At 33.9% G+C, this 22,027-nt stretch overlaps 1 protein-coding gene across 4 annotated transcripts in view; it reads right to left on the bottom strand.

The window, feature by feature from the left end:
* Positions 1-6,871: 6,871 nt before the first annotated feature.
* LOC126884024 (O-acyltransferase like protein-like) overlaps positions 6,872-22,027 on the bottom strand; it is a 190,726-nt gene continuing 175,570 nt past the window's right edge. For all 4 annotated transcript variants that reach the window (XM_050649807.1, XM_050649808.1, XM_050649810.1 and 1 more), the window contains one exon: positions 6,872-7,097. In XM_050649807.1, the coding sequence (XP_050505764.1) occupies positions 6,954-7,097 (144 nt within the window). In that variant the 3' untranslated portion in view covers positions 6,872-6,953. The remainder of the gene's footprint in view (positions 7,098-22,027) is intronic.

Genomic DNA, 22,027 nt, shown 5'->3' with positions numbered 1-22,027 from the left:
TAAGACCTTGTTTTAGATGAATAATGACGCAACTGTAAATAAGGTTGAAAATGGGCGGACTAAATTAAGATAATGAAGTTCTGACCAATAGGGATGAAAATAAAAGCCATCGCTCTAAGAATAAACGGCATACTAAATAAAAATAGTTTTTTTACAGACAAATTTTTAGATCAAGAATGACGCATCTGTAAGTGGGGTTGAAAATGGTGGGATTAAATTAAGATAATGAAATTCGAACCAAGAGGGATGAACCAAAAAGTCATCATTGAAACAATAAACGCCATACCGATGCTCCGGATGGTTACTCTTTATTTAATCGCTATTTTGAATATTTAAAAACTTTTAGATGAAGAATGACGCAACTGTAAAAAGTGTTGAAATGGGGAATTAAATTAAGATAATGGAATTCGCACCAACAGGGATAAAAATAAAAGCTATCATTGTAAGAATAAACGCCATACCGATGCTCCTGGACGATGACTCCTCATTTAATCCCTATTTTAAATATTTAAAAATCGTTTTTTGCTCTCCTGAGAAATTTGGTTTTTTTGCAGTTACGTCATTCTTATTACGGACCGACGATATATAGTTATATAGATCATTATAGTCTGTCCGCGTACCTGGGAACGATTTGGGAAATTGGGCAGCCAAAGTCCGAAAATTGAATTAAAAAAAAAAAATTTGAAAATTTTGAAAAAAAAAAAAGAAATTGAAAATGGTTATTCATTTTTTTTGAATTTTTTAAGTTTTTTTGGGTTATAATTGAAAATTATTTTCTGAAATATTCTCTTTCCAATGATATACAAGGTGTCCCAAAAGTTGTGGATCGGTCGAATATTTCGCGAACTAAACATCGGATCGAAAAACTGAAAAATACGTTTTCAATAATTTTTAAAAATCTATCCAACGACGTCAAATACGATCCCCCACTCCATTCCCTAGAGGTGGGGTGGGGGGTAACTTTGAAATCTTAAATGGAAACCCTGAGTTTTTATTTCAGATTTGGCTTCCTTATGTGAAAGTAAGTAACTTTTGTAGTAAAGAAAAAAGAGACGTTCTCACAAACAATTTATTTTACAACTGACGACCGGTTTCGCTGTCTACAATATTCACAGCATCTTCAGGTCACGGTAAAATAAAATTAAATGCTACAAATAACAAAAAACCAGAGTTAGTTAAGTGGTCTGGTTGAAATCGAAGGGTAAAGATCAAGCCAATATTAAAGTATATATATTCATGCATACATATAAATGCTAAAATGTACGTAAATATGGTTTAACAACCCTCACACTCACATACATGCAAGCATTCAAATGTAGTGGCAACTAAAGTATGTCTTTGTATGTACTTTCCGGTATAAGGGAAGAATATAGTAGTATTCAATATCATACTTTTTCTCCAAAATATGCTGACGGGAGAGATGTTAGGGGGACAGATTTGATTGTAATATACAAACAAAACAAAAATAAATTGGCAGGATCTTGAGGGGATTAGTAAGGGAACACGACATTAAACCGTGAAACCAAAAATTGTTAGTTATATATAAAGTGATGTTATTTTTAATTTTTTAAAGTGTATATTTTTAAATTTATTGGGATTATTAGATGTTGTTCTGGATGTTCAAGAACTGATGGATGTAAGATTGGTTGTGCAATTTTCTTAACACCAGAATTGGTCAATTGTGTATTATTTGTGGTGTGATTGTGAAAATGTTTTAATTTTTATTTGTTGGAGACATTGAAATTAAACTGAACAATAGTAAATAGGTAAAAATTTTCAAAAAAAAAAAAATTCCCAAACTCCCGTTGTGTCCACGTCCTTTGTGTGCATTCGAGAATCTGTTATATGTTATTTTTATCGACTTTAAAACAAAAAATATTTCAAAAACTTTTTTAACTTTTCAAAGAAACCATATAATTCAGCTCAACCAGGTAACTTTTTCAAAGATTTTTTGAGATTAATTTTTCAATCTACTCAACTATTTATTACATTCAACAGATATTAACATAAATGAATCATTTTTTCATCTATTTTTTCATATTTGCCTTTTTCTTACTTTTTAGTAATATCTCATAAAATCTCATTCATTGCTGCACAAATCATCATAACTTTATATTGCTATAAATTTAATTTCATGTACAGTTAGTTACCTTCACATTTGAATTTAATTCTGAATTATTTATTAATGATTTTATAGTTTGACACTTTTAAATTTTAGCAAATTTTTACCTATTTACTATTGTTCAGTTTAATTTCAATGTCTCCAACAAATAAAAATTAAAACATTTTCACAATCACACCACAAATAATACACAATTGACCAATTCTGGTTTTAAGAAAATTGCACAACCAATCTTACATCCATCAGTTCTTGAACATCCAGAACAAAATCTAATAATCCCAATAAATTTAAAAATATACACTTTAAAAAATTTAAAAATATCATCACTTTATACATAACTAACAATTTTTGGTTTCACGGTTTAATGTCGTGTTCCCTTACTAATCCCCTCAAGATCCTGCCAATTTATTTTTGTTTTGTTTGTACATTACAATCAAATCTGTCCCCCTAACATCTCTCCCGTCAGCATATTTTGGAGAAAAAGTATGATATTGAATACTACTATATTCTTCCCTTATACCGGAAAGTAAGTGTACATTTTATACTTACTTATACTTGACATACTTTAGTTGCCACTACATTTGAATGCTTGCATGTATGTGAGTGTGAGGGTTGTTAAACCATATTTACGTACATTTTAGCATTTATATGTATGCATGAATATATATACTTTAATATTGGCTTGATCTTTACCCTTCGATTTCAACCAGACCGCTTAACTAACTCTGGTTTTTTGTTATTTGTAGCATTTATTTTTACTTTTACCGTGACCTGAAGATGCTGTGAATATTGTAGACAGCGAAACCGGTCGTCAGTTGTAAAATAAATTGTTTGTGAGAACGTCTCTTTTTTCTTTACTACAATAGTATGGACTCACACATGCAACCCATTCATTATTTAAGTAACTTTTATTTGAGACATTTTTTCGTATTATTCGTATTACGGATAGATGGCGCTATAATCGGAAAAAACCATTTATCGTTATACCATAGGTAAATTATAGAAACGGTCTAATATCTCGAGAAATACACTTCCAAACGAAAAACCCAAAAATATGTATTAAATATTTTTCAAAAACTTATCGAATAACGCTAAACATGACCCTCCATCTCACCCCCTAGGGGTGGGGGTAACTTTTAAATCTTAAATAGCAACCTCCATTTTTATTACAGATTTGGATTGGCCATGAAGAACTAAGCAACATTAATTCGAAACATTTTTTAGAATTGTTCATAGATGGCGCTATAATTGGAAAAAGACTATTTATTAGCGCCATCTATCACCATGGGGTGAGATGGAAGGTCGTTTTTAGCGTTATTCGAAAGGTTTTTAAAAAATATTAAATAATATATGATTTTGGGTTTTCATTTGGAAGGGTATTTCTCGAGATATTAGACCGTTTCTATAATTTACCTATGGTATTACGATAAATGGTTTTTTCCGATTATAGCGCTATCTATCAGTTATTCGAAAAAATGTCTCGAATAAAAGTTACTTATTTTAAATAAGGAATCCAAATCTGGAATAAAAACTTGGGGTTTCCATTTAAGATTTCAAAGTTACCCCCCACCCCACCTTCAGGGAATGGAGTGGGGGATCATATTTGATGTAGTTGGATAGATTTTTAAAAATTATTGAAAACGTATTTTTCAGTTTTTCGATCCGATGTTTACTTCGCGAAATATTTCGACCGTTCCGCTACTTTTGGGACACCCTATATAACACATTATATTAGAAAATATTCATGGTTACAAAATTATTTGTTTTTTGAACATCCGCACTCAACTTACCTTGTACCGGTCAACAGCGTAACCAGGACGATCCTAAGGGGGGAGAGGTTACAACTACTGGAGGGTCTCTGGGGGGTATGGATTAAGCTCAAAGTACATCCCAATGGGGATATAACCCCCAAAACTCCTCCTGGTTACGCCATTGGTACCGGTAGCTTTCTTTATAGCCTATTAGAATGTTTTATGTTTTTGTGATTTCCCGAATATGTACTAGGTTTTCTAACTTTTGATGTCAAATATCTCTGGATCCTTAGATGATAGAAGGTCCAAATTTTTACAGTAGTTTTAGATAGGTAATATCAAGTGCCGCGTAAAGTTTATTTAAAAAAATGCACAAAAACAAGTAAAATGAAAAATAAAATCTACACTTTTTTGGGTTTTTTTTGTAAGAGTATTTTAAAAAAATTTAAAATAAATGTTTCTTTCATTATAACTTTTCAAAAATCTACGCGGCACTAAATCTAGTTTCAAAATAAAAAAATAGGACTCTAATGCCCGGTTGCACCAACAGATCTTAAGCTTAAGTCGAGAATATCATAAGAATTAATATAATATAATATAATTATAATATATTACAATAAGAATACTATAATATAATAATAGATCCAATTGATAATAATGTAAGAATCTAAAATTATGGTGCAATGTAAATGATATTCAAGGAGGCCCTATCTGTAAGTAGAGCTTAGCTAAGCTGGAGCTTAAGATCTGTTGCTGCAACCAGGCATAAGTGCTTCGGTTACAGAGCTATGTGACATAATGTTAATATTGTCGTTAAATGGGACCTCGGTTGCCCTTTATCAACTTTACGAAAAAAGTTATTCTTCATAAACTGCTTTGGATAGTGTAAAACCTAAGATGCAATCATCAGATATCAAATTTTATTAACAGTATACGAAGTATGTCAAAAAATATGAATTTCGCTCTAGAGTAAAGTGCATTTATATTTCACAATATCGAAAATTGTTATTAAAAAAGTTGTTTGCAATTAAAAATTATGATATAATATGCACTTACATGCTTTTAATTGAATTTTTTTTTTAATTTTCCTCTAATTACGGATACCCAATATCGTTTTTATTTATGATAACTTCATTATTATTAATTTTACGAAAAAAAGTTATTCCTTATAAAAATGTCTGAATGGTCTAAAAACTTAGATGCAACCATAGGATATTACATTTTATCAATTTTATACGAGGTATGTCAAAAAATATGAATTTCGCTCAAGAGTAAAGTAATTGAAGTAGCTTTATCGTTCACAATATTTCAACTAGAAGGATGCAATTACATATCGAAAAAAAGTTTTTAATCCAGAACAACTTTTTAAAATAACAATTTTCAATATTGTGAAAAATAAAGATACTTTACTTTTCAGCGAAATTCATACTTTTTGACCTCGTATAAAATTGATAGGATTTGATATCTCCTAATTGCGTAATGTTTGTTAGTCTATGGACAACTTTTTATAAAGAATCACTTTTTTTCGTAAAAGTAATAATAACGGAGCTATCATAAATAAAATGATAATTTACTCTTCTAACTGAAAAATAAGCCAAAATTTAACTTAAAAAATGATTTTCTTGACGTTTCGACTTCTACCTAGGACGTTAGTATAAAAATATAAAATATTACTAATATAAATTAAACAGAAATGTTGTTCCATAGTAAAAAAACTCTTCTAATAATTTAATATGATCTGACTCATTCATATCGGCAATTTAGAGATATACATTTTAAAGTAGAAGACATTAAAATTATACTGTCAGTATTTATAAGTTGCGTTCGTGGGACGACTTTATTGAAATATAGTTCATTCGATTACATTAAATCAACTTTAACTCAAGAATATCCGTTACAAAAAAATCGTAGCATGTGATTTGTCTTTAAAAAGAAAACCACATCCAATGCTGTCAGTAAAATTCTCGTGTTAGTGATTTTATAGTAAATCACGAGGAAAAACCAGAAAACCTCATCCCGTATATAATATATAATGTCGGAATAGTAGCATGAGTTTTTTCCTGGTTATCCTCGTGATTTACTATGGAATCCTGGTTTTCCTCGTGATTTACTATGGAATCATTAACACGAAAATTTTACTATCACCATTGCATGTGGTTGTCTTTTTAAAGACCAATCACATGCTACGATTTTTTGTGACGGATATTCTTGAGTTAAAGTTGATTTCATGTAACCGATTGAACTCTTTCAATAAAGACGTCCCAGGAACGCAACTCATAAATATAAATATTGGCAATATCATTTTAAAGTCTTCTACTTTAAAATTTATAATATACTTATGTCTGAATTGCCGATGGGAATGAGTCAAATTAAATTAAATATTATTAGAAGCATTTTTATTACTAAGCAACATTTTTGTTTAATTTAGTAATATTTTGTATTTTGATAACGACGTCCGAGGTGGAAGTCGAAACGCCAATAAAATCATTTTTTAAATTAAATTTTTGCTTATTTTCCAGTTAGAATAGGAAATTACATAACTGCCACAAAGAAATAGCTTGAGAAAAATATAATGCTGTTGAGTAACCGTAATTTGAAAAAAATTTCAAAATTGTATCTTTTTTCAATTAAAAGAATAGATATATTATAAGATAATTTTTAAATCCAAACAACTTTTTTTAATTACAATTTTCAATATTATAAAATTAATCTAAAGGCACTTTACTCTTAAGTTAAATTGATATTTTTTGGCATACCTCGTATAATGTTGATAAATTTGATATCCTATCATTGCATTTTAGATTTTAGACTATGAAGAGCAGTTTATGGAGATTAACTTTTTTTCGTAAAATTGATCTTAAAAAAGCTTCCATATGGTTCCAAGTTACGCAGACACGCTGCATATTATAGACCAATTTCTAATAGAGGAACATAATATTTTAGTTAGACGAAATTTAAACATAAAAATCAAGGTTGCATAAATGAAGTGCACGAAAAGTTTTGTGAAATCTTGTTTATGTACTATTACTTTACTATAAATACTATAATTCTACATAAATTCAAAAAAATAAAATTTATTATTAATTGGTTTTAGAAATCTTCTCCCATTTGGTAATTTGTGGTAAAATTTTCTTTTGAAGCATATTTCCTGGTTCTTCGACAATCAGAGTAAAATATATACCGAATAACAAACTCAAAATAACGCTGATTATGTAGTCCTGAACCTAAAAAAATAAAGACTAACTTATGTATGAAAGAAATTAATATAACAATGTAATAAATCTCTATTTAACCTTATAGGTCCGGATCCCGCGTATGAAAAAAATTGATTAATAGCAAGCTGAAAATTTGTTAATAGGTTAAGGGTGTCTAGTCAAATAATCTTTGATAAATGGGAACACTGGAACAGGGGAAGTTTTAATTGTGGAACAGGTTAAAATTTGGAACGGTCAGGTCACGAAAACGGCACATTTATTTTGTCCGATAGAACAGACTTAAACTCTTCGAACAGAGATTAAACTCTCATGCAAAAATCAGACTGCTATTTATCACCAAATGGGCGTTTTAATGAGTGGAAAATGTAGAATATATCTTATGACAGGAATTATGACAGGTGACAAATAGCAGTCTGATTTTTGCACGAGAGTTTAATCTCTGTTCGAAGAGTTTAAGTCTGTTCTATCGGACAAAATATATGTGCCGTTTTCGTGACCTGACCGTTCCAAATTTTTAACCTGTTCCACAATAAAACTTCCCCTGTTCCAGTGTTCCCATTTATCAAAGATTATCCGACTAGACACCCTTAACCTATTAACAAATTTTCAGCTTGCTATTAATAATTTTTTTTTCATACGCGGGATCCAGACCTATTATAAAATTCTAGGACAACACGTCATGTAGTTTGTCTAGGACAATAACTCCCGGATAATGTTATGACTTATATTTATTATTTATACCAAAAATGAATAACCATTTTCAATTTCGTTGCAATACTAAACTACAGCCGCATTATATTTTTAATGTTACTTTATATGCTATTAGATTGAAAACTTAGTCTTTTGCTATTAGTTGCCGCTAGGGCATCCCTGCCATTTCGTTCGTTGCAATCCGTAACTGCACGCTGGGGTTTGTCCTAGTTGGGTCAGAGAGAGCAGCATAATATGTGCCTTCTTATGAGAGACTAATAAGTTTCGAAACCGGTAGAGGTTCTTGCTGCCCTCTCTGATTGAACTAGAATATAATGCGGCTGTAGATTCGTGTTACAACGAAATTGAAAATGGTTATTCATTTTTGATTTACATATTTTGTTTGATTGGAGTTCGAAGGGAACCATTCTCGTTGGAACTTTACCGCGCTGAGCACATGGGACGTGAATTATAAATTGTAAAATTCCCTAATCTTCTTTAGTCTTAGCATCCGTTATGGCTTGCAAATTTTAGAAGCTTTGGAGGTGTAACCAGAGAAAGTTCCCATTGTTTTCAATCTGGTGGGACGTAGAGTAATATTTTTAATGTTATTTTATGAGCTATTAGATTGCAAACTTAGTCTTTTGCTAGCAGTTGCCGCTAGGGCATCCCTGCCATTTCGTTCGTTGCAATTCGTAACTGCACGTCGGGGTTTGTCCTGGTTGGGTTAGAGAGAGCAGCATATGTGCCTCCTGATGAGAGACTAATAAGTTTCGAAACCGGTAGAGGTGCTTGCTGCACTCTCTGATTGAACTAGAATATAATGCGGCAGTAGTTTCGTGTTGCAACGAAATTGAAAATGGTTATTCATTTTTGATTTACTTGTATACTGTGATTAAATTACGAAGGGAACCATTCTCATTGGAACTTTACCGCGCTGAGTAGATGGGACGTGAATTATAAATCGTAAAATTCGCTCACCTTCTTTAGTCTCAGCATCCGTTATGACTTGCAAATTTTAGAAGCCTAGGAGGTGTAACCAGAGAAGATTCCCATTGTTTTCAATCTGGTGGTGGGATGTAGAGTAATATTTTTAATGTTACTTTAAGTGCTATTACATTGGAAACTTAGTCTTGTTAGTATTTATATTTTAAACAAATTATATATCTCTCTCTTCAATCCTGATCCCCCTGAGAGAGTGTAGTGGACCCATATTAAGCTGCACCCCCCACCATCGCGAATAAAGTTCGGACTAGGCAAAAAATTTAGTGCTATTTATGTGCTAATTAGTTGCTCTATTCCGAATTTTGTTGCTCAAACCGTTTACCAGGAAATCGCGTTGAAAGTGGGGGGGTGCAGGTTAATGTAAAGCTGCACCCACCCACACCGAAAAAAGCTCAAACTTCTTGATTTTTTTGGTGATAAATTTAGTGCTATTTATGTGCTAATTAGTTGCTCTATTCCGAATTTTGTTGCTCAAACCGTTTACCAGGAAATCGCGTTGAAAGTGGGGGGGGTGCAGGTTAATGTAAAGCTGCACCCACCCACACCGAAAAAAGCTCAAACTTCTTGATTTTTTTTGGTGATAAATTTAGTGCTATTTATGTGCTAATTAGTTGCTCTATTCCGAATTTTGTTGCTCAAACCGTTTACCAGGAAATCGCGTTGAAAGTGGGGGGGTGCAGGTTAATGGAAGCTGCACCCACCCACACCGAAAAAAGCTCAAACTTCTTGATTTTTTTTGGTGATAAATTTAGTGCTATTTATGTGCTAATTAGTTGCTCTATTCTGAATTTTGTTGCTCAAACCGTTTACCAGGAAATCGCGTTGAAAGTGGGGGGGGTGCAGGTTAATGGCAAGCTGCACCCACCCACAACGAAAAAAGCTCAAACTTCTTGATTTTTTTTGGTGATAAATTTAGTGCTATTTATGTGCTAATTAGTTGCTCTATTCCGAATGTTGTTGCTCAAACCGTTGACCAGGAAATCGCGTTCAAAGTGGGGGGTCCAGCTTAATGGCAAGCTGCACCCACTCACACCGAAAAAACTTCAAACTTATTGATTTTTTTGGTGATAAATTTAGTGCTATTTATATGCTAATTAGTTGCTCTAATCCGAATTTTGTTGCTCAAACCGTTGACCAAGAAATCGCGTTGAAAGTGGAGGGTGCAAGTTAATGGCAAGTTGCACCCACCCACACCGAAAAAAGCTCAAACTTCTTGATTTTTTTGGTGAAAATTTAGTGCTATTTATGTGCTAATTAGTTGCTCTATTCCGAATTTTGTTGCTCAAACCGTTTACCAGGAAATCGCGTTCAAATTGGGGGGGTCAAGCTTAATGGCAAACTGCACCCACCCACACCGAAAAAACTTCAAACTTATTGATTTTTTTGGTGATAAATTTAGTGCTATTTATATGCTAATTAGTTGCTCTAATCCGAATTTTGTTGCTCAAACCGTTGACCAAGAAATCGCGTTGAAATTGGAGGGTGCAAGTTAATGGCAAGTTGCACCTACCCACACCGAAAAAATCTCAAACTTCTTGATTTTTTTGGTGAAAATTTAGTGCTATTTATGTGCTAATTAGTTGCTCTATTCCGAATTTTGTTGCTGAAACAGTTGACCAGGAAATCGCGTTCAAAGTGGGGGGGTCCAGCTTAATGGCAAGCTGCACCCGCTCACACCGAAAAAAGTTCAAACTTATTGATTTTTTTTGGTGATAAATTTAGTGCTATTTATGTGCTAATTAGTTGCTACAATCCAAATTTTGTTGCTCAAACCGTTGACCAAGAAATCGCGTTGAAATTGGGGCGGTGCAAGTTAATGGCAAGTTGCACCCACCCACACCGAAAAAGCTCAAACTTCTTGACTTTTTTGGTGAAAAATTTAGTGCTATTTATGTGCTAATTACTTGCTCTATTTCGAATTTTGTTGCTCAAACCCTTTACCAGGATATCGCGTTCAAAGTGGGGGGTCCAGCTTAATGGCAAGCTGCACCCACTCACACCGAAAAAAGCTCAAACTTCTTGGTTTTTTTGGTGAAAAATTTAGTGATTTAGTGCTATTTATGTGCTAATTAGTTGCTCTAATTCGAATTTTGTTGCTCAAACCGTTGACCAAGAAATCGCGTTGAAAGTGGGGGGGTGCAAGTTAATGGCAAGCTGCACTCACTCACACCGAAGAAAGCTCAAACTTCTTGATTTTTTTGGTGATAAATTTAGTGCTATTTATGTGCTAATTAGTTGCTCTATTCCTAAATTTGTTGCTCAAACCATTTACCAGGAAATCGCGTTGAAAGTGGGGGGGGGTGCAGGTTAATGGCAAGCTGCACCCACCCACACCGAAAAAAGCTCAAATTTCTTGATTTTTTCTTATGGTAAATTTAGTGCTATTCATGTGCTAATTAGTTGCTCTATTCCGAATTTTGTTGCTCAAACCGTTGACCAGGAAATCGCGTTCAAAGTGGGGGGTCCAGCTTAATGGCAAGCTGCACACACTCACACCGAAAAAAGCTCAAATTTCTTGATTTTTTGATGAAAAATTTAGTGCTGTTTATGTGCTAATTAGTTGCTCTATTCCGAATTTTGTTGCTCAAACCGTTGACCAGGAAATCTCGGTCAAAATGGGGGCGTCCAGCTTAATGGCAAGCTGCACCCACCCACACCGAAAAAAGTTCAATCTTATTGATTTTTTTGTGGTGATAAATTTAGTGTTATTTATGTGCTAATTAGTTGCTCTAATCCGAATTTTGTTGCTCAAACCGTTGACCAAGAAATCGCGTTGAAAGTGGGGGGTGCAGGTTAATGGCAAGCTGCACCCACCCAAACCGAAAAAAGCTCAAACTGCTTGATTTTTTTGGTGAAGAATTTAGTGTCATTTATGTGCTAATTAGCTAATTAGTAATAAAACTATGGTTTACAACACTTACGTTACGACTATTGCTGATAAATGTACTTACTTGAAAACGAATTAATTCAAAATTCATTCAAATTTTTTGCATATAAAGAATATATTTAGTCGGAATGAGCGAAGCGAATTCTGAAATTCACATGAGTGCCTTAAAAATGTACTTTTTAACACGTATATCATACAATATTTTTTCTACAAACGTTATAAACATATAAAATACAATATTTTTGTTAATTGCTGAAACCATGAAACCTATCACCCGTAAAAGATAGAACTGGTTGTCTACACTCGAGGGGAATATCTTAAAATTCTTAGCGAAAATATTATACCGTTATATAAACTTGTTTTTTCTACAAACGTGTTAAAAATGCAATAATAGAGTTTAAATTAAATTTTAAAAAACCTTTTAAACCACCGTTTTCAAATTGTGCATGTTTTACTATGAATATTAATGTTAGTAAATGAAATATAAATATTTTGACTTTTCAAAATTTGACAATTCACTTTTAACTTCAGTGCCTTAAAAATTTTAAAGCACTAGTGCTATAAAGTAGCATTTTTAACGCTCCAATGGAGTGCTAAAATAGTTATTAATGAAACAGTTCGTGAAGTATGCTTTTTGCGATCGCACGCGATTTTTAGAGCACGAGCGACAACGGAGCGAGTTCGCAAAAAGTACTTCACGCACAGTTTCATACAATATTTATTTATCTACGATAAATAAATAAAAAAAGCTGTAACTCTTCTATTCTACAATTTTTAGAACTTTGAAATTTAAAAATTACAACTACTTTCAAACCACAAAGCTGTCAAAACTCTTGTTATAATTCATTGCTCATATTGTCATCACCATGACAACGCGAAAATTAAGGATTGTCACCATGACAACTCGAAAGTTACAAACAGTGCGAAAAAGTAAATCCCATTTAAAATACATTGTTACTTAACGCCAGGGGCGTAGCTACCGTCGTATCAGCCGTATCAATTATACGGGGCCCCCGACATTCAAGGGGCCCCCGACATTCAAGGGCCCCATCGCGGCATGTCGAAACAAAATTCCATTTGCAAAGATTGAACTAAATATTCTACAGGCATTTCACTATTAAAACGCTTTGAAACAGTGTATGTTGTTTGGATATCAACATTTTGGTGTAGTGGATTCTTTATATATACCTATATAAATCATATTTACCTATTATCTATTCTCTGCCCCATAACAACAGAGCTTTATTGTTTTCAAGGTATCTCTCATTGTCAATTCCGTTGGCTGTGTGTGAGTTATTGTATAATGTATATTGAAGAATGCCGAATTGCAATTTTTGTAATCGCTTTATCTTTGAATATTTGAAACAGTATGTATTGTTCGGGTATATTATGTATGTTCGTATAATCTGTCTTTATCTTTATTGTATTTATGTATATCTACATTTCTCCAAAAGAAATTAACGTATCACCTTAAAAATTGGTCATTTTTTATGTCTCATATTTCCTAAACCTGTTTTCGATATATTTTTGAACATTTTCGTTTAATAATATTGTTGCTAGACAGGTAGTGTACCAATCAAAAAGTAATTTTTTCTCAAAGTCACCACACCCTGTGGAATATTCTTGCATTTATAAAATACTGAAATTAAAACCCAACTATAGCCTCATGTGTTCTTAACATTCTGTTTTTCGATTCATTCGCTTATGTTGGATAGTAAAAAAGTTAGGTAATAATTTAACAACTCGCCTTATTTTTTATCGATACAGGGTGTTTTTAAATAAGTATGGCAAACTTGCAAACTTTATTGCAGCTTCCAGCTTCTCTTGTACTACATTGCTACCTTGTAATGTCATATTTAAATTCTTGAAGAAGTCAAAAATATAACAAATATACGCTACCTTGATTAACCGATTGGCATCATGAAAACTGTCTTTAAATTGAAATATTGCATCCCTAGCCGTTGGTGGATGTTGTTCTAAGAATATTGAAATTTCTTCCTTGAATTATTCAATTAATTCAAAAAAAGTTTTCTTTAAACATTCCCTTTTGATAGTCAACGCACTTCGCAGTCTAAAAGAAGATGTTCATGTGAAACGGCGAGGCGACCCGGCATTTTGCTTTCGTGGCCCGGTACCGGGTCGCGACCCACCATTTGGGAAACGCTGCTCTAGCGCGTAGTTTGATTTTACGCTCGTCGTCCGTAGCAACCGTACAACCATACAATACAATCACATTGAACATTCAAACTGAAAGATATAAAAGTTAATGTTATGACATTATAACGACAGATATAAAATAGTTACAATAAAGTTAGTGATTTAAAAATAGTTTCATTTTATTAAGTGATTGTAGAAAAAATGTTGTATGTATTACAAGCGCAAAGTGACATTATTTCTTTCGAGTAATTACCGCTCTCCGCTACGGTCGAGTGGTAACTCTTACTCTCAAGGAATAATGTATCACTTTTCGTTCTTAATACATAAATAACTATTCAATTTGAATTTTCAAATTGTACGAGTATTGTATGGTTGTACGGTTGCTACGGACGACGCGCGGTAATCAAACTTTAACGCGCTAGCGCTATAAAGTGACGGTACTCAGTAAACGTTAACTTTTCGTTGCCATTGACAAGCGAAAAACTCTTCCTTATCAAGTGATTGTAGAAAAAATTTAATAGATTTGCTTGAGTTTTACCGCAAATAATTTGTGCTATATCAAAATGTATTTTATTTCTGTTAATATAATAATTAATAAATGTAAAATATTGTATTAGATTTTGTAATAAAAAATTTTAAAACTATATTAGTGATTTCTATAAAACACTCACCAGTGTACAGTCGGGCCAGATTCAGTGTGTATTTGAGATTTTGGATGTGCACTAATGTTTGGCGTTCGGGTTTTCCACATTTTCTGAATTTTATTTTGGTACCGTGCAGGTATTTTACTTGACGAGATGTTATCAAAATAAAAATCACAAAATTTGGAAAATCCGAAAGTCAACAACAATGTGCATCCAAATCTCAAATACAAAGTGAATCTAGTCAGACTGTAAGATACCTCACCGAAGAATGAAACTTCAGCCGCTTCAACACCACCTTTAAGACTAATATTCAATTGTTTTATTTTTAAAACATTCACAAGCCACAAAGATTTTGTATTTTTTTTAGAAATTTATAATTCACACTCGTATTCGTATCTTACATCAACATGATGGTTACTTGGTGAAAGTTTGTATGTTTATTACAAAATGTGGAAGTATGTATATAGTCCATATGGTGAGACCGTTCCATATAGTCCATATGGTGAGTCTGAAAACATTTCTGATTCGGTTTCTTTGGGGATTCCTATTAAAAAATGTCCCCTTTAAACAAATCTGAAGGGTATCGATTATCAGAAACAAATATTACAATCAAACGGCAGAAATCAAAATAGAAGACCAGTTAACTGATAAAATTGCAATAGAACGAGGAGTACGACAGGGCTGTATTTTATCTCCACTACTATTCAATATTTACTCTGAATGGATATTTAAAGAAGTAGTCCTGTCGCCAGGGGGGGTACAACGGCCTTCTTAATTCAGATGGACTTACCCAAGTTTTTTTTATGTATTTTGGCCCGTAGAACACGAATTTTTTGGGTAACAGTTGATCCGGATGTCGATAAGATTGTTATAAACCAAGAAGTTGAGGAATCACATAACAGCGATTTCTCGCAAAACAAAACATTTTTTTTGTATTTTTTGGGCCATTTTTACCAAAAAATGTTCCTGCAAGTTTTTTCGTATGATGCATAGTTTTCGAGATAAATGCGGTTGAACTTTCAAAAAATCGAAAAATTGCAATTTTTGAACCCGAATAACCTTTGAATAAAAAATAAAATAGTAATTCTGCTTACCGCCTTTAAAAGTTTGAGTAAAATTATATCCGTTTTGAATATTTGCATTGCTAAAAATTTATTTTTTGATTGCTAAAAAAATCTATAAACACACATAGTGTTTCCCGTGCCTAATACATGCGTTTTAACGTATGCTACGTAGAAATAGCCCCGCTTGCACTTTTACCTCCTCTATCTACTCGTTCGATTTTAAATGAGAAATCATTGAAAACATCACTCAAGCACTAGGTGTTTATAGCTTTGTTTTAACAATAAAATAATAAATTTTTAGCAATACAAATAATTAAAACCGATATAATTTGACTTGAACTTTCAAATGCGGTAAGCAGAATTGCTATTTTATTTTATAATATTTAATAATAGTTTGATATTAAAAGAGTAGCCGGAACGAATTGGAAATATGTTGCTCAGGATAGAGACCGATGGAAGGAGTTGGGAGAGGCCTATGTCCAAACGTGGACGATAGAAGGCTAAGAAGAAGAAGAAGAATCAAAAGTTATTCGGGTTCAAAAATTGTAATTTTTCGATTTTTTGAAAGTTCAACCGCGTTTATCTCGAAAACTATGCATCCTACGAAAAAATTTGTAGGATCATTTTTTGGTAAGAATGGCCCAAAAAATACAAAAAAAATGTTTTGTTTTGCGAGAAATCGCTGTTATGTGATTCCTCAACTTCTTGGTTTATAACAATCTTATCGACATCCGGATCAACTGTTACCCAAAAAATTCGTGTTCTACAAGTCAAAATACATAAAAAAAACTTGGGTAAGTCCATCTGAATACAGGAGGCCGTTGTACCCCCCCTGGCGACAGGACTAAAGCTTTAGACGGTTGTGCGAAGGGAGTATTAATAAATGGTGAATGGTTGAATAACATTAGATATGCAGATGACACCATAGTTTTCGACGATAATCTGAATGATTTACAGATATTAACAAATCGTATAACAGAAGTCAGCAACAGAAGAAGACCAAATTTATGACAATTAGTAAAAAACCAATATTAAACGCTCAACTTAGAGTCAACCAACAGAATATCGAAAGAGTTGAGCAATATACATATCTGGGTACGAATTTAAATAGCCAATGGGACCACTCGACAGAAATTAAACAGCGAATAATAAAAGCGAAAGCAGCATACTTTAGAATGAGACCAATTTTCAACAGTTGAGACATATCATTAAAAATAAAATACCGTCTGTTGAAAAGCTACATATTCACAGTTCTGCTCTACGGAATGGAAGGTGGACACTAACTGTTGCATCTATGAATCGGATCGAAGCTTTCGAAATGTGGTGTTATAGGCGCATCTTACGTATATCCTGGGTTGAACGAATTAATAATGTAAAAGTGCTGCGTAGAATGGGGAAAGACTGTGAAATTCTCATAACCATCAAAACAAAAAAATTAGAATATCTAGGACATGTAATGAGAAATCAAGAACGTTACGGCCTTCTCCAACTGATTCTCCAAGGGAAGGTAAATGGTAAAAGAGGGCCGGGAAGAAGACGCATTTCCTGGCTTCAAAATTTACGAAAGTGGTATAACACCACTACCACTGAACTGTTCCGCGTTGCGGTAAACAAAGTCAAGATAGCCATGATGATCGCCAACATCCGAAACGGATAGGCACTTTAAGAAGGAGAAGAAGGATATATGGCGGAATTTTTGGGCAGAAATTGTTTAAACAATTTTTTTAAACAAATACAAAAACCACCTTTTTTGCCCTGGAACATATATTTCTAGATTGTAAACTAGCCCTAAGAAAAGATAAGAATAAAAAATCTCCACGCGAAGATTGTGTAATTACTGATGCAATAAACATCGGAGGCACTTGTCTTCTTAAGAAAATAAAAGACCTTTTTAATATGTGCCTTTTAGATAGCAATATACCCGACAAATGGCATAATGCTCAAGTAATTCTATTGTACAAAAAAGGAGATCCCCATGAATTAGAAAATTACAGACCTATAAGTCTTCTTAGTCACTTATACAAACTCCTTACAAGAATAGTAACGAATCGTCTTGAGAAAAAACTTGATTTCTACCAGCCAATTTGGAACAAATGGTCACCCACAGAGCATTAAAACGGTAATAGAAAAGACTATTGAATACAATCGACCACTCGTTTTGGCTTTTGTAGATTTCCATAAAGCCTTTGACACGGTAGAATGTGACAAAATTCTGGAAGTACTACAAGCATGCCGCATTGACTCCCGATACACAAGGTTAATTTACAATACATAAAAGAACGCAACTATGTCGGTGAAACTACATAAAAACACGGACCATATCCCAATCGGCAGAGGAGTCCGACAGGACGATAACTTATTGCCTAAACTCTTTACCGCAGTACTAGAATATGCTTGTAAATAACTTAACTGGGAAGAGCGAGGCCTGAATATTGACGGTAGAAGATTAACAAATTTGAAATTCGCAGACGACATAGTTTTGTTCTCTGACAACCTCAAGAAGATATGTACCATGCTACATGAACTTTAGTTAGTGTACGCCAGTGTAGGTGTCTCAAAATAAACATCTCCAAAACAAAATTCATGACAAACCTAGTACCTAGCGGAAATATCAATATTGGAGAAAACGAAGTAGAGCTAGTGGAAAAATACATATACCTTGGACACGAAATAAAGATCACAAGAGACAAACAAATATGCAAACTACGAAGAAGAATAAACCTACCATAGGTAGCCTATGGAAAACTCAAAGACCTATTTAAAAGCGACATACCAATTTCTCTAAAACGTAAAAAATTTGACCAATTTGTGTTGCCTATGATGACTTATGGTGCCGAAACTTTGACATTGACAGCCACAGCTTCTAAAATGCTGCAAATAGCCCAGAGGAAAATGGAAAGGTCAATGCTGAGTATGTCGCTTCGTGACCGAGTTAGAAATGAAGACTTAAGGCGAAGAACAAGAGTTACCGATGTAATTTCCCGAATTGCCACCCTGAAATGGAACTTGGCCGGACACGTCGCCCGAATCAGTGATGGGGAGTGGACGAAGAGTGCAGGCCAAGATTAGACAAAAGAAGTAGAGGAAGACCATCTACTCGTTGGACTGATGAACTCAAGAAAATGTCAAGAAATTGGATGCAAAGTGCTCAAAATAGAGCACAATGGACAAAAATGAGGGAGGCCTATGTTCAGCGGTGAACGAAAAGGGCTCTATGATGATGATAATGATACGTACTATCGAAATATATCGGTATCCGATTTTGTTGCTAACCGTAGAACTTGCAAATGCATTAGTTAATCCCACCCGACCTGGCTCCGCGCTATACATATGTGTCTCTGTTCTATGTTAAATAAATAAGTTACTCGTACATATTATTTGGTACTAAAATAATTTAGGGAACACGTACCATCAAATTATACTTCTATCTGATTTTATTTCTCATTGTTTTAGTGAACATACAAGTGTTTCGTTGTGCGTCTAATGAGAAGCTGGCACCGCCCCACTTTGAACGCGATTTCCTGGTCAACGGTTTGAGCAACAAAATTTAGACTAGAGCAACTAATTAGCACATAAATAGCACTAAATTTTTCACCAAAAAAATCAAGAAGTTTGAGCTTGTTTCGGTATGGGTGGATGCAGGCTTGCCATTAACTTGCACCCCCCCCCCATTTTCGACGCGATTTCCTAGTCAACGGTTTGAGCAACAAAATTCGGAATAGAGCAATTAATTAGCACATAAATAGCACTAAATTTTTCACCAAAAAAATCAAGAAATTTGAGTTTGTTTCGGTGTGGGTGGGTCAGGATGGCCATTAAACTGCACCCCCCAATTTCAACGCGATTTCCTGGTCAACGGTTTGAGCAACAAAATTCGGATTAGAGCAACTAATTAGCACATAAATAGCACTAAATTTATCACCAAAAAAAATCAATAAGTATGAACTCTTTTCGGTGTGGGTGCAGCTTGCCATTAAGCTGGACCCCCCAATTTGAACGCGATTTCCTGGTCAACGGTTTGAGCAACAAAATTCGGAATAGAGCAACTAATTAGCACATAAATAGCACTAAATTTATCACCAAAAAAATCAAGAAGTTTGAGCTTTTTTCGGTGTGGGTGGGTGCAGCTTTACATTAACCTGCACCCCCCCACTTTCAACGCGATTTCCTGGTAAACGGTTTGAGCAACAAAATTCGGAATAGAGCAACTAATTAGCACATAAATAGCACTAAATTTATCACCAAAAAAAATCAAGAAGTTTGAGCTTTTTTCGGTGTGGGTGGGTGCAGCTTTACATTAACCTGCACCCCCCCATTTTCAACGCGATTTCCTGGTAAACGGTTTGAGCAACAAAATTCGGAATAGAGCAACTAATTAGCACATAAATAGCACTAAATTTATCACCAAAAAAAATCAAGAAGTTTGAGCTTTTTTCGGTGTGGGTGGGTGCAGCTTTACATTAACCTGCACCCCCCCACTTTCAACGCGATTTCCTGGTAAACGGTTTGAGCAACAAAATTCGGAATAGAGCAACTAATTAGCACATAAATAGCACTAAATTTATCACCAAAAAAAATCAAGAAGTTTGAGCTTTTTTCGGTGTGGGTGGGTGCAGCTTTACATTAACCTGCACCCCCCCACTTTCAACGCGATTTCCTGGTAAACGGTTTGAGCAACAAAATTCGGAATAGAGCAACTAATTAGCACATAAATAGCACTAAATTTTTTGCCTAGTCCGAACTTTATTCGCCATGGTGGGGGGTGCAGCTTAATATGGGTGTGTAGTGGTCAACGTGATGTCGTGTATTGCCCGTCTCTCTGTCTCTCGTCAATTATTTTAACTTATGCATAGGTCTTTTGCATATATTCCTGTAATTTGATCGATCCATCTTTTTGGGGATCCTCCTCGCAGGCTTTGACCTTCCAAATTTCCTTGTATAATGAGTCTTTCCATATTTTTTGTGTTTGCTCTCATAACATGTAAAAAGTATTTAAATTGTTGGAGATGGACTTTACTGAAAAGTCATTGGCTAAATTTTAGCTCTCTTAAAATTGAATGGTTTGTCCTACGGTAGGTCCAAGGAATTCGTACCATTCGTCTCCAATAGAACATTTCAGTGACGTCTTTTTTCTTTCTGATTGTCTCAGGGGTCCAGGATTCACATCCATAGGTCAGTATTGGGAACATTAAGCAGTTTATCAACCTTCTCTTTAACGCTCTTGAAATTTGACAGTCCTTCCACAGTTTGGTCATTTTTGCTGTAATTAATTTTGCTAGATCACATCTTCGTTTAATCTCTTCCTGTAATGATCCTGTGTTTGTGATCAATGATTCCAAACGTAAGTATAAGCTCACAACCTCAAACCGGTCAATTGTGATTATGTGTGGATAATTGTTATGTAATCTATCCACTATCATGATCTTTGTCTTTGATATGTTCAATTGCAGACCAAATTTTTGACTTTCGTTTTCGATCGTCGTATGAGATCAGCTGTGCTTGACTATTTGCAACAAGGGCTATGTCATCTGCGAAACGGGTTTTTTATTTTATGGCCATATATTGAGAAACAAATTATATAGGAACGTTTATAAAATATAAAATTAAATAAAGGAATTTTCTTATTTATATATTATTAAGATTTTAAACAAATTATGAATTTAATATTTAGTTTGACCTTGACGGATCTATGAAAGGAAAACAACATAATATGCTTTGTTGATACGTTCGCTGACAACGTTAGGAGCAGACATAATAATTTATTGAATTATTTTAACATAACATAATTTTCTTTAAATCTAGATCATAGATAAATAATAAAATTTCTTTCCGCGCTCTTGTAGACAATATAATATATTGCCATGATGATCAACACAATTTGCACTGGATAGGCATTTGAGGAAGAATCCCCCCAGTTAAGGGTGGATTCCAACCCCAAGGTAAAAGCACATTTGGGTAGATTTTGCTTATTTTAAGGTATTTCCTTCTTCTTCTTAGGGTAGGGATATACCGAAGATCCATGGCTAAGCGCGGTGTAGGTCGTGGTCGAAGTGCAGAACATACCGAAGATACTTTCCTTGCGGTGTTCTTTGCGGTTTCTGAGGTGACTCAGGTAATTTTCCGGGAAAATTGGCTTTTTTACATTATAAAATTATATACATGAGCAACAGTAGTGGCGACGGTGATTTCATGTCTTCAAGTAAAAAGTATTTTTTCTATGGATGCTATATAATATGCAACTTCTTTCACTACTTACATACATTCAAAACGAACAATTCCTCTATGATCGCCGTTTCCATGGTAACATGCACAATACAAACATAATTAATGTTGTCAAATATGTAAATGTGTTAAAGCAAAACCTATATTATATAACAAGAATATAACAAGACTAATAAATTGAGGTAAAAATAAAATAAAAATCTGTGGCTAACGGACCCGCATCCAAGCCATTTTTTCACACACACACACACACACACACACACACACACA

This window comes from Diabrotica virgifera, chromosome 4, assembly GCF_917563875.1.
Source record: "Diabrotica virgifera virgifera chromosome 4, PGI_DIABVI_V3a".
NCBI classification, from domain to species: domain Eukaryota; kingdom Metazoa; phylum Arthropoda; class Insecta; order Coleoptera; family Chrysomelidae; genus Diabrotica; species Diabrotica virgifera.
The sequence above is the reverse complement of the archived record's forward strand: the minus strand, read 5'-3'. Positions and strand labels throughout refer to the sequence as shown.